The following is a 13,693-nucleotide window of genomic DNA, read 5'->3' as shown; positions in this document are numbered from 1 at the left end:
CAGATGTAAATAGGGTCTGCTTCCACTAAAACTGGACCTGGCTCCAATAAATGTTCACCTTATTTGATTTGGTATGTTCAGCAGTTAAGATCATATTTACCTATTAAAAGAAACCAAAAAACCATAGCTTAGAAACCATGGCTATGGACATGGTTCAGTTTGAGCTGAAGGGTTGAGGTAAGGCGTCTCTGGGTCAGGCCCGCCACTTTGCAAGCCTCCTTTGACGGCGGAGGGTGTGGACAGGAAGGACACAGCCATGGCAGAGGCCAGTGGCAAGGCTGTTTCTATAGTCCCTGAAGAGCAGCTGTATGTGGCTTCAGAAGTGGTAGGCTGCCTCTGTTTCCCCAGTGAGAGTGGCCCTGGGAGGGCAAATCATGAGGCCCTAAAGAAAGTCCTTGTTGACCGGGCGCGGTGGCTCAAGCCTGTAATCCCAGCACTTTGGGAGGCCGAGACGGGCGGATCACGAGGTCAGGAGATCGAGACCATCCTGGCTAACACGGTGAAACCCCGTCTCTACTAAAACAATACAAAAAACTAGCCGGGCGAGGTGGCGGGCGCCTGTAGTCCCAGCTACTCAGGAGGCTGAGGCAGGAGAATGGCGCAAACCCGGGAGGCGGAGCTTGCAGTGAGCTGAGATCCGGCCACTGCACTCCAGCCCGGGCTACAGAGCAAGACTCCGTTTCAAAAAAAAAAAAAAAAAAAAGAAAGAAAGTCCTTGTGGAAGTGAGTTTGAGGGGTTGGGTCCAGCAGGGCAGCCTGGGCAGAGCTCGGCGTCCCCAGCAGGGCAGCCACAGTCAAGCCCACCCCAACTTTCTCCCAGGGCACCAACAGATCCTTAGCCAGAGTTTCTTGACCTTGGCATCATTGACATTAGATAATTCTTTGTGGCTTGGGACTATCACATGCATGGCAGGATGTGGAACAGCACCCTTGGCCTCTACCTACTAGATGTCTACCTACTAGACATTGCCACATGTCCCCTGAGTGGGGGAACTTGCTCCAGTTGAGAACCACTGCTCTATACCCTATCCTGATTGCTTGACCCAGAAAAAGAATACAGACTCTGAAGTCAGAGCCAGTTCTTGCTCCATCTCATAGGAGCTCTGTGACCTTGGCCAAATCTTCTCTCCTCTTTCCGTGTATATAAAATAGGGATGGTAAAAACAGCCCACCACACACAGTGGCTGAGCGGACTGAAAGAGCTAACGCAGCCTGATGGGCCTCTGCACGTTCTGAGAGCCTGAGAGGGGAAAGAGCTTTTTGGTGTCCACTGTGTGCCAGGTTTCCTTCCACCTTCTTTTAGCTTTCAGACTCAGAGGAGCTGATATGAGCCATTTTCTGGGCCCTACCGTAAGAACTGGAATCCAGGCCCACTCCTGAGAACAGTGCCTTCTTGCATTAGAAAGGAGCTCAGGGCCTCTGGCTGGCTGGAAACTTTCAGAACCCCACAAACCAGACTGGCAGCTTCCTCAACCATCACAGAATCAGAGCTGGAAAGGGACTTTTCAAGGCCTCTAGTGCAACTCCTTCCTCCATAAGTCCTGCTGCGTGCAAGCTCGGCCTTGCTTGCATTACTTCTTGTGACAGGGAGGTCACCCTCTTCTCCAGAACGCCATTGGTGCCTTATGTGCTGGGCACAGTGATGTGGAGTTCCAGGCCCTTGGCCAAAGTGTCACGGCCTTCTCCACCCTCCTCTCTTCCCCTCCCCCTTGGAGGAATGGAGGACAGGAGAAGGGGTTGCACGGACTGGGCAGGGTGGAGGGTGCTTGCCAGCATGAGGGAGGCTGCAGGAATGGCTCTGCAGAGGAAAGTTTGGGAGAGCCAACTCAAACTTTGACTGGAGTCTTTGGGATGTGTCGATGGAGTCCTGGGCCAGTGGAGAGCATGCTGGATAGTGGGAACTGTCCCTGTCCTGATATCTGCAGGGCCCCCATCCTTGACCTATTAACCTCTCCCCTCTGGGCAGAGGCCCCCACCCCTAAGGATGGCCCTACATCCTGGCCACCTTCCAGAAGGTGCACCTGGTTTCGAGGTCTCCCTCACTTCAGCACCTTGGCTTGCCCCCCTCCACCCCATGGCCTGGGCATGGGAGACCCCAGTTCCCACCCAATACCGAAACCAGAATCTCTTCTCTGCTCAACCCTTGATCTGAAAGCCTCTGAGAGTAGGTGACACAGTGTCCTCCCCCAACTCCTGCCCCACTTCAGGTCTCCTCTAAGGCTGGCTGGTGCTCTCTTGATCTGGGGCCCCAGACGTTTGGGGTGGGCCCCCCTGAACCTGAACCTGAACCTGTCGGAATCTCTAGTGGCAAACCATAGCAGGAGAGGCAGCGGTGACGTCACAGGGCATGGGATGGAGGACTTTTGCATAGGTCCTACCCAAACAGCCATAACATCGTCCTTGAACCTCTTGGACACAGAGTTACTCTTCCAGATCATGGTTAATCAGGGCTTGTCCTGGGGAATGAGGCCTCTGCTAACTTATCTTCATCCAACATTTCAGGGAATGTGGTGGGGAGTTGGGTGCGGGAAGGGAAGTCTGAGTGCATGTGTAGACATACACATATGTGTTCACATGCACACAGACTGTGTAAATGCTGTTGAACAGGGAGCTCAGTAGGCAGTATCGGGGGTAGGTCTTTAGGGGGGATCCAAGACCACACAGGCAGAATGTCAATTAAGGTGGGCTGAACTTAGGTGGGAGAGACCACAGAAGAACAGGTTATCAAATAGAGACCCTCAGTGGGAGGGCAGGCACCAGGCACGGCCTGGGCATACGCATGGGCCCAGCAGCTAGACCCATGGGGCCGAGGCCTTCAGTAGGCCATCACACTGCACACCTCCAGGGCACCATTGCATGGAAGTCTGTGTGATGGAGTCCTTATTTTGCAGTGCACTGCCTGCACAGCTGTACGAGGCCCTAAAACCCTGACCTGACAATTGTGGGATCAGCTAGCCGCAGCAGTGGGGGAATGGACGAAAATATGTATTGACACATGTACACACATGCCAACATATGTATACACACCAGTGCCTGTACACCCACACTCTCACATGTGTGTGCACAAGGTGTGTGTGCGTGCGCACACACATACACACGCACACCCTCGACTCCACACAGCCTGCCCCTGTGTACAGTGAGGACTGGAGGCCTACCTCCGTGTGCATGGCCCGGTGAGCCTCCGACCCTCAGCAGCCTGTCTGTGCCCAAGGGGTCACCGCCCCCACCCTCTGCCCACTCACCTGGGCCAGGCCCAGCTCCCACATCCTCCTGTCTGTGTCTCTGACTTCTTTTTTGAATTTCTCCCACTCCTTCCACTCTGACATCTGTCTCCTGTGCGTCCCTTATCTGTCCGGGTGATGAGGGGTGGGATGTGGGTGGTGGGGAGAGGATTTGCTTCAACTGACCCTGAATCCGCCTCTTGTAGGAGTCAGGGCCTCCCTTACCACATCCCTGTCCCATCCCAAGAAGTCTCCGCTTGGTGAGGAATCAAGACCTAACAGCCACCCCCAAGTCCTAAGTCAGCTGTCCCCACTCACCCCACCCCCAGCTCTGGCTAACTTGGCCCTCTCCCAACCTGCCTGCCCTGCCAGCAGCCGGATGGGCATCAAAGATCGCATCCGCATGGGCAGCTCCCAGCGGCGGATGGGTCCTTCCAAGCAGCATCTGGCGCCTCCGACAATGCCCACCTCCCCGAGCAGTGAGCAGGCTGGTGAGGCCGGCAGCCCCACCAAGGTGCAGAAGAGCTGGAGCTTCAATGACCGCACCCGCTTCCGGGCATCTCTGAGACTCAAACCCCGCACCTCTGCTGAGGGTGAGCCCCCGGGGGGGCTGAGACTGATCGAGGGTCGGCTGAGGGCAGCAGGGTGGGGACAGTCCGGGCTGGGAGCAGAGAGATCTGGCTCACATCTCAGCTCTGGAACTGATTGACCGTCTTTGGGCACTGGTCTTCTCATCTGTAAGATGGGCATTATAATATTTGCTCTGCCATAAAATGGACATCAGACTGTTTGGGAATCATGTGGAGGGTGGCATTTCGTAGTGGTTAGCAGCATAGGCTTTGGAGCCAGGCTGCCTGGATTTGAATCCTGGCTTTGTCACTTATCTTAGGCAAGTGACCTAATCTCTCTGGGCCTCATTCTTCTCATTCATAAAATGGGAACAATAATAGCATCCACTTCCTAGGATTATTGTGAGTATTAAATGAGATAATCCATGGAAGGTGAACAGAAGAATTTTTGGGAATATAGTAGGTGCTCAACAAATAGCTAAACACAAACGTACTTTGGAAGGGGCAGGAATGCATCCTTGATGAGCCCTGACTGTGCACTGCTCAACACTGGCTTATCTTGTTTACTTCTCCCAGCGACCCTGGAAAGTGGGTTCTGTTTTTGTCCCCACTTTACAGACGTGGGCACTGTGATCTCTCAGCTCGTGAGTGGCAGAGCTGCTCTCCTCAAGCAGGCCTGTTCAGCGCCAGAGCCCATGCCCTCTGCCTCCCGCTCTTCACTGCAGCCCAGGCTGCACATGTGAGACTGTGGACCTGGTGATGTCACTTTTTGAGTTTTGGCTCTGCTGGAGACTTGCACTGTGATTTAGGCAGGACACTACCTCAGTGTCCGCTTCAGGAAAATGTGAGGGTTGGACCAAGCCCCCCTGGAAGACTTCTCCCAGCTTCAACATACTTTAGGCCCCTGGGTGGGGAGAGGTGGGGTGAGCGCACAAGGATGGGGAATGGGCACAGCTCCCCCTTTGGCCTTGGAGGGAGGAGACCCAGCCATGTTATTTCTACCTGTGCTGTGTCCGCTCTCAAGATGCTGCCTGGCTGACACCTCAGAGTTTACAGAACCCCATAGACCAGTCTTTGAGAGGTGCTGCCCATAGAAGCCTGGGCATGGCTGGTGCCCAGGACCTCCCTTCCCTGTCCTGAAAGCTGTCCAGGCTCTTGCCACTGCTCCTGTGGGGTGAAGAGAACATCACCTCTCTGTACAACACAGGCACTAGCCTCAGAGAAGCTTCTCTCATTAGGGGAAGAATTTTTTTTTTTTTTTTTTTTTTTTTGTGACGGAGTCTGGCTCTGTCGCCCAGGCTGGAGTGCAGTGGCCGGATCTCAGCTCACTGCAAGCTCCGCCTTTCGGGTTCACGCCATTCTCCTGCCTCAGCCTCCCGAGTAGCTGGGACTACAGGCGCCCGACACCTCGCCCGGCTAGTTTTTTGTATTTTTTAGTAGAGACGGGGTTTCACCGTGTTAGCCAGGATGGTCTCGATCTCCTGACTTTGTGATCCGCCCGTCTCGGCCTCCCAAAGTGCTGGGATTACAGGCTTGAGCCACCGCGCCCGGCCAGAATGTTTTGTTTTAAGGGCCTTCCGTAGTAGCAGAGCTGGGCCAGGGAGCCAGCGGCTTGGGTGTCCTTCTGTCTTAGCTGAAGGAGAAGACTGTGTGCATGATTACATGCAGTGCCATCAAGCCCCTTCTCTCTGGGGCTCACTGTTCTGCAAGGTGGGACCAGTGGGGCTTCCTCCAGGGCTTTGTGCAACAAACTTGCCCTGGACTGGACCAGCTGTGCCCTAAAGCAGCTCCCACCTAGCCACCAGGCAGATGTTCACTGTGACTAGCCACCAGGGCAGATGTTCACTCTGACTGGCCACCAGGGCAGATGGGCATGCAACACACTGGGGCTTTCTACCCTGGGGCGGGGGGTGGGGGTGGGGTATGAGACACAAGAGCCTCCAGGAAGGTTCTGGACCCTTTCTGGGCGTCTGTCTTCCTATTGGACACTCTATTGGTGGTTTGGCATACAGGGGTTGGATGGGAGGTTGGGAGTGGCCCTTTCTGTGGGCCACTTGCCCCATCCCTGCCTTTTCAGAGGCCCCCTCAGAGGAAGTAGCAGAGGAGAAGGGCTACCAGTGTGAGCTCACGGTGGACGACGTCATGCCTGCTGTGAAGACAGTCATCCGCTCCGTCAGGTAAGACTGAGGCCTGAGGTGAGTACCCCCTCCGTGTGCCACCCACTGCTGCTTCCCATCTGGGCGGGTGGATCACTTGAGGTCAGGAGTTTGAGACCAGCCTGGCCAACACGGTGAAACCCCATCTCTACTAAAAATACAAAAAATTAGCCAGACGTGATGGCGGACGCCTGTAATCCCAGCTACTTAGAAGGCTGAGGCAGGAGAATGACTTGAACCCGGGAGGCGGAGGTTGCATTAAGCCAAGATAGTGTCATTGCACTCCAGCCTGAGCAACAAGAGTGAAACTCTGTATCCAAAAAAAAAAAAAAAAATGTATTTTTATGGTGGGTCTTGATCAAAAAAGTTTGAAAGCCCCTGCTCTACTGGCTGTCCCCCTGCCTCAGAAATTAAGCAGGGACCAGGGGCTCTTGAGCCCTTGGGCCACGGCCTAGGCGTGGATCTGGCCTCCATGCTCCTTGGTGTGCAGTCCTAGCCTAGCCTCCATCTCCAGCCTGCGTCTCTAGCTCCAGAAACCCCCTCAACTTCCTAGTTTTCTGGGCTCCCCACTCTCTTCCCTGGCTGTACACCTACCCACAAGCCTCTTTTCTTTGTATTCCTTTTAAAAATAGAGTCAGGCTGGGCACAGTGGCTCATGCCTGTAATCTCAGCACTTTGGGAGACTGAGGCAAGAGGATCACTTGAGGCCAGAAGTTTGAGACCAGCCTGGGCAGCAGAGTGAGACCTTGTCTTTGCAAAAAAATTAAAAATTAAAAAATTAAAAAATTAGCCAGGCATGTTGGTGTACCCCTGTAGTTCCAGCTACTTGAGAGGCTAAGGTGGGAGGATGGCTTGAGTGCAGGAGTTTGAGGCTGTAGTGAGCCGTGATTAAGCTACTGCACTCCAGCCTGGGTGACAGAGTGACACCTTGTCTCTAAATAGATAAATATATAAAATCAAAGTCAGCTGGACCTGTCCCCACTACCCCCCAGAGTCTGAGGCCTCTGCCCCTTTTCACCCATCCATTCTTTCCCCTCCATGTGCCCGGTGTCGAGAACATAGTACCTGACCTGCCCCCTGACCCAAGCCAGCTCTCCTTGGCCACCCCAATGACCTCTCAGCCAGCATGCCCCAAACCTGCTCCTCTTCCTGGGTCGGTACCCATTTCAGGCAGTGGCACCACCATCCACTCGGTCGCCCAAGCCATGGCAATCATCCTGGACTCAGACCAGGGAGGCTTTCAGCCCCACCTCCTGAACTGCTCCAAGCTGTTCCGTATCTCCTTCCCCGTCCCCTAAAGCTAGTTTCCCTACCCACGCCTTTGCCCATCCAGGGTATTCTCCACATAGGCTGGCAGAGCCAGCATGCTAAAGCAGAGTAATTGGGCCAGGAACAGTGGGTCACGCCTGTAGTCCCAGCACTTTGGGAGGCTAAGGCGGGCAGATTGCTTGAGTCCAGGAGTTCGAGACCAACTTGGGCAATATAGTGAGACTGCCCATCTCTTTAAAAAAAAAAAAACAACAGAGTAATTGATGTGCCTGCCCCACAATGTCCCAGTGCCCAATCTCCGCCAGGGATTCAGGGCTCTTCAAAGAACGCCCCAGCCTCCTTCTCGAGGCTAATCTCCTCTCTGTCTTCTCATACCATGGTGCTCTGAAGCCCATCCTCCACCCCGGCTAGTGGATTAACCCCTTTCCACCTCATCCGTGTTTCTGCAACTTGGAGGTAGGGGAGGCTGGGAGACGCAGCACCCCTTGTCCTGGTGCTGGACAAGGGGATAGCAAATAGATGGAGATGGGGCTGGGAAGGAATCCCTGCTCGAACAGGACACTCCCTCTGAGCCCCCTCCCCCAACAGGATTCTCAAGTTCCTGGTGGCCAAAAGGAAATTCAAGGAGACACTACGACCATACGACGTGAAGGACGTCATTGAGCAGTACTCAGCAGGCCACCTGGACATGCTGGGCCGGATCAAGAGCCTGCAAACTCGGTGGGTGCACCGGGCCTGATGGGAGGCAGGGACAGGGAGGCAGCGGCCCCAGCCCTGCATGAAGTCTGAGGCCAGCTCCAGAGCACCCACAAGGGCTCACTGCTGCAGCTGAGTTTCTAGACTGAGGAGGTCCCTGGCTTGCAGTGCCAGCCTGAGGCCAGACCCAGCACCCGTCCCAAGGCTGAAAAACAACCCAACCATAGTTTCTTTGTGCGGTGGGTCCTCTGTGCAAGCCCTATTGACTCATATGCCTTGGGGGCTTTGTTTAGAATAATGGTTTCCTGGTCCTAAAATAATCAGCCTAAAATAATTACTGACCTCCCATCTCCCAAGAGAATAGGCAAATTGTCCTCACCGCCCACCTCTTGCCTCTGGAATCCTCCCACATCCCTCCGGTAGACCCAGCATTAGGAAGAATCCTCACCCCCAAACCCGTATCACCTGCACCTTGCCCTTCTTCTCTTCTGGCCTGCATTTTCACTGTCCACTCATTCATTTATTCACTCGAGAAATAGTCAGTGGGCATTTACTACTTGCCAGCCTGTGGGAATATGGCAGAAAGCTCAGCAGAGTTCCCACCCTCATGGAGCTTTCATTCTAGTGGAAGGAGAAGAAGTGATAAATAAGTAAAATTAGAATATATCAGATGACGATAAATATTAAGGAGGAAAATAAGGGTCAGGCTGTTATGCTTTGCAATTTTAAATAGGTGAGAAGGTTCTAGAAGGAACAGCAAGTGCCAAGGACTTGAGAGGGGCAAGTGGCTGGAGTGTTGGCTTCAGCACAGCAGGGAGCCTGGTGTGGCTGCACTGGAGTGAGAGGTAAGAGGTGAGGTCAGAGGGCTAACAGCACTCAGAGAGTGTAAAGCCTTGTAGGCCCCTGCAAAATGCTGGTGTTCATCCAGGATGAGCTGCGAGCATTGGAGGGTTTTGTGCAAAGGACTGATAAGATCTGAATTGTCTTTTAAAAGGATCAACCTGGGTGCTGTGTTGAGGATGGACTTAGTGGAGTGAGGGTGGACACAGGTAGACCAATGAGGAGCCTGCTTCAGACTTCCATGCATGAGACTGTGGGGAGACTTGGAACAGAGTGGCAGCTGCAGAGGCGGGACAAGTGGTCAGATTCTAGATACATTTTGTAGGCAAAGTTGACAAGGTTTTCTGATGTGGTGTTAAGAGAAAGAAGACAGTCAAGGATGAAGCTAAGGTTTTTGGCTTCAGCAAGAGGAAAAATTGAGTTGCCATTCGTTGACATGGAGAAGGCAATGAATGGAGCAAGTTTAGGGTCAGGAGATTTGGGAGGTGCTGGATTTGTGATGCCTACCAGACATTCAAGCAGAGTGTTGATGTGGCAGTTGGATAGAGAAGTGTGGAGTGCAGAGCAGAAGTACAGGATGGAGATGAAAATTTGGTGTCAAAAGTGTAGAGGAATTGAAAATTATGGATCTGAAGACATCACTTAGTGAGTGGAGTAAATAGAGAATAGAGGTCCCAGGAGTGAGCCTTGGATCCTGCAGTGTTTCCAGGGTGCAGAGATAGAGGAGGAACTAACAAAGGAGACAGTGAAGGAGAGGTCAGGGAAGAAGGAAAAGAACTGGGAGGGGGTGGTGTTTCAAATGAAGAAAGGGTTTGCTGGAAGAAGGGGTGATCCGATGTGTGGAGTGCTGCTAGTAAGTCAAGTAAAATGAGGACAGGAATTGATCAAAACCTGACAACAGTAGTTTTGGTGAAATGGCATGGGTGAAAGCCTGACTGGAGTAGGTTTAAGAGAGAGGGGGAGGAAAGGAATTGGAGGTAGAGGATAGAGAGAACACTTTCAAGAATTTTGCTGCAAAGGAGAGCAGAAAAATAAGGTGAGATCAGTTCTAGCCTTGTCCACCCACTTTAAAAGTCACATTCCCACATGTGTCCACTCCTGCCATCCTCTTTCCCCTTTCTCCCAGTCCATCTTTTTTTTTTTTTTTTTTTTTTTTTTTTTGAGCTAGCGTCTCGCTCTGTCTTCCAGGCTGGAGTGCAGTGGTGCAATCACAGTGCACTGCAGCCTCGACCTCCCCGGCTCAAGTCATCTTCCAGCCTCGGCCTCCTGAGTAGCTGGGACCACAGGCATGAGCTTCCATGACCAGCTAATTAAAAAACAATTATTTCTGTAGAGAGGAGGGCTTGCTATGTTGCCTAGTCTGTCTCAACTTCCTGGGCTCAAGTGATACCTCCCTCGCTATCCTCCCCAAATGCTGGGATTACAGGCATGCGCCACTGCACTGGGCCTCCCAGTCCACCATTTCCATTCCTTTCACCAGGCGGTTGTTTTACTTGTCAGGTTTGTGTGTGGTGCCTTTGCTTGACCAATGGAGAACCCCCAGAGCAGGGACTAGTCCCTCCACCCCCAACTCAGCCTCCATCTGGCAGGACAATGGCCCCTCTCTCAGATTGCCTGTCTTGCCTTCTCCTTCATCAGGCAACCTAGAATTCTTGTGGAAGGGAGGGGCGGCGTGTGTCCGGGCCCTCTGATGGTTCCCTTACCCATAGGGTGGACCAAATTGTGGGTCGGGGGCCCGGGGACCGGAAGGCCCGGGAGAAGGGCGACAAGGGGCCCTCCGACGCGGAGGTGGTGGATGAAATCAGCATGATGGGACGCGTCGTCAAGGTGGAGAAGCAGGTGAGTGTAGGATGGGGTGGCGGAGCTGGCCATACCAAGAAGCTCTGGGGGCCGCGGTGACTGGACACGGGGAGGGTGTGTTTCCCACAGCCGCAGCCCAAGCGTCCGGGAGAAGGCCTGAGAGCCCCCTCCCCGGCCGAAGCCCCAGTCCCCGCCGCCAGACATTCCCATAAACCCTCCCTCTCCTGCTAAGCCCCGCCCCCCAGGTTGCATAAGCCCGCCCATAGGCTTCAGATAAGCCTACCTCAGATCCTCTTACTCCATTTGACCCCGCCTCTCAGTTGTCGCCGTAGCTCGTGGACTATCCCCATCGATCACACCTGACCACTCCCCGGTTATGCACCAGTGCCCAGCTTCGTTCCTCTCTCTAGCCAAGCTCCACCTTTCCAAGCGGGATTAGTGCTCCCCAGATAAGCCCCGCCCACCAGCTAGGCTCTGCCCGGAGACCCAAGCCCCGCCCCCGGCCGCATCCCCTCGGGTCCCAGGCGCCGCTTCCCAGCTGCGCCCCATCCCCAGGTGCAGTCCATCGAGCACAAGCTGGACCTACTGTTGGGCTTCTATTCGCGCTGCCTGCGCTCTGGCACCTCGGCCAGCCTGGGCACTGTGCAAGTGCCGCTGTTCGACCCCGACATCACCTCCGACTACCACAGCCCTGTGGACCACGAGGACATCTCCGTCTCCGCACAGACGCTCAGCATCTCCCGCTCGGTCAGCACCAACATGGACTAAGGGACTTCTCAGGGGCAGAGCAGCACACGGCCAGCCCCGCGGCCTGGCGCTCCGACCGCCCTCTGAGGCTTCCGGACTCCTCTCGTACTTGAACTCACTCCCTCTCGGGGAGAAAGGCCACACGCAGTATTGAGCTGCCTGGGTGGGCGTGGTACCTGCTGTCGCCCAGAGGGCGGCAGCAGCGGCTGTCCCGGGGCCTCTGGGCCCCCCAGTGCCCTGCCCACTCCATCAAGGCCCGATGTGGCCCGCCTGGCAGGGGCACAGCCCCGGGAGTGGGAGCGGGCGCTGGGGCCCTGGGCCCTGACCCAGCTTCCAGCTATGCAAGGTGAGGTCTCTGGCCCACCCTTCGGACACAGCAGGGAAGCCCCTCCCGCCAAGTCCCCGCCCCACTTGGGGGTGGGCCAAGGTGCCCCCACAGGTACCCACAAAGCACAGGACCCTGCCACAAGGCAGGTGGGCACCATATATGCAAACCATGTCAAATATGCAACTTTGGGGACCCCCATGGGGTCTCTCTGCCCCTCCCCCGTTGGGAGCTGGGCCCCCAGCAGTAGCTGGTCTCAGGCTGCTTGGCTACCACCCTGTCCCTATTCTTTGGCTTATCACTCCTTCCCCTCCTAGCATGGGGCCTGTTTCTCCCCTGCCCTCTCCTAAGGGCAGTGCCTGGGCCTTTCTTCCCATTTGCAAGTGTCCGCTCCCAGGGGGCTCCCTCCTCCTGCTGGGTGGCCACTCCCCTCCTTGGCCCTCCAGACACCACTCATAGTCAACACAAGTTTCTGTATCCTCCCCAAAACTCCCAGACAGTGCTTCGTGGATGATCACACAAACATAGCCTTTTAGTTTCTCCAGACAGGGAGAAAGCCTCTCACTCTCAAACATGCAATGACATGACACACTTGAAGACATGAGCGCAGAGTCACTCAGCCGCTCCTGGGCCTCTGCAGCAGATGCCAGCAGACTGGCCTTGCAGGGTGACGTCCACTAAGAGGAAGACCCCCAACTCCATCTGAGCAGGGGAAGAAGCTTTGAAGTAACCCGAGAGCTCTCTAGTCCCCACCCAGACCTTTACCTGCTCTCCTTCTTCAAGAAGATCTCCTGTCTGGTCCAGGAGCCCTAACCCACTGCCTCTGCCTGTCCCCAAGAGCCCACCTCCCTGTCTCCACAGCACAACTCAAGCCCAGGCCTGACACCACTGGAGAGATCCCAGGCCCGCTTCTAGCCAGGCCTGTGCCTTCCTAGTCACTCTCACTCCCAGAGAGAATAAGAATGCGTCTAATAGCTATACCAACCATGCATCTGGCTTTACATGCACTGTCCCCCCTCCCTCCATACCCCACTTCTTCTCTTCAATTGGCAGCCCCACATCCGGGCATAAGCCCCCATTCACCCCAGGAACACTTTCTTATCCCCACCCCTTTGCTCCTCTTCTGCAAAGCCAATGCAGGTGGCAGGAAGGTGAGGGGTAGTGGACCAATGGCAACCCTCTGTGGGAACAAGGGGCCGAGGCCACGCTGCCTGCATCTCATGCTGGGGACCTGCATGCACCAGCGCCAGGGTTTGGACTGGATCTTGCTCAGTCCATGGTGCCCAGCCTCTGCCCCAACCTGCCCTCTGCATGTGACCATCATGCCCTGGATGGAGCCTCTCCTGGCTCACCCCACCTGCACTGCACTGTCCCCAGAGAGCCACCCCTCCACCCATTCAGAGACAGCTGTGGAGAAGGCCAGGAGAATGGGATTACCCTATGACCAAGGAGACATGGGAAGAAGCCCTCCTTCCTTCCATGATCGAGGTTCCCCCATCAACTCGGTTCTCGGATATGCAAGTACCTCACTTTGTTAACTTATTAACTTATTGGTTTCATTAAAGTTTTCAATAGGAGGTGATTGTTCTTGGTTTTGTTCAGCGGCTGTGAGGTGAGGCTCCTGGTTTGGGGATGGGGACAAGGAGATTTGGATTAGTCAGGACTCTTTGTTGTATACAACAAAAACCCAACCCCATATGGTTTAAACAAACACACACAAAGAAACTTATTGGCACAGATAACTAAGAAGTCCAGGGGATAGATTTGGTTTCATGCACAGTGAGATCTAGGTGCTTAAACATGTCACCTAGACCTCTCATGGTGCCCAGTAAAAAGTGGGCCCCACTTTCCTAATAGTTTGCATCAGTCAAGATCAAGTCAGGAAGGCAGAAACAACACTAAGTTTTTCAGCAAAAAGAATTTATTATAGGTGATGGGTTGCACTGATGCAGGAGGGCTGAAACAACAAAAGAGAATTTTCTCTAGGTGATTTTTTTTTTTTTTTGAGACGGAGTCTCGCTCTGTCGCCCAGGCTGGAGTGCAGTGGCCAGATCTCAGCTCACTGCAAGC

The 13,693-nt window shown here is 54.4% G+C and overlaps 1 protein-coding gene across 3 annotated transcripts in view; it reads left to right on the top strand.

The window, feature by feature from the left end:
* LOC105494821 (potassium voltage-gated channel subfamily Q member 4) overlaps nucleotides 1-13,194 on the top strand; it is a 56,630-nt gene extending 43,436 nt beyond the window's left edge. For 2 of the 3 annotated variants that reach the window (XM_071095195.1, XM_071095194.1), the window contains 5 exons: nucleotides 3,594-3,814; nucleotides 5,868-5,967; nucleotides 7,804-7,935; nucleotides 10,461-10,590; nucleotides 11,107-13,194. In XM_071095195.1, coding sequence (XP_070951296.1) covers nucleotides 3,594-3,814; nucleotides 5,868-5,967; nucleotides 7,804-7,935; nucleotides 10,461-10,590; nucleotides 11,107-11,319 — 796 coding nt within the window. In that variant the 3' untranslated portion in view covers nucleotides 11,320-13,194. Of the gene's footprint in view, nucleotides 1-3,593; nucleotides 3,815-5,867; nucleotides 5,968-7,803; nucleotides 7,936-8,644; nucleotides 9,902-10,460; nucleotides 10,591-11,106 lie in introns of those variants that run through there. The other variant, XM_071095197.1, reaches the window with a different exon arrangement.
* Nucleotides 13,195-13,693: the final 499 nt, after the last annotated feature.

The sequence above is a fragment of the Macaca nemestrina genome, chromosome 1 (assembly GCF_043159975.1).
Source record: "Macaca nemestrina isolate mMacNem1 chromosome 1, mMacNem.hap1, whole genome shotgun sequence".
NCBI lineage: Eukaryota > Metazoa > Chordata > Mammalia > Primates > Cercopithecidae > Macaca > Macaca nemestrina.
Note: the sequence above shows the minus strand (reverse complement) of the source record. Positions and strands in the feature narration are given on the sequence as shown.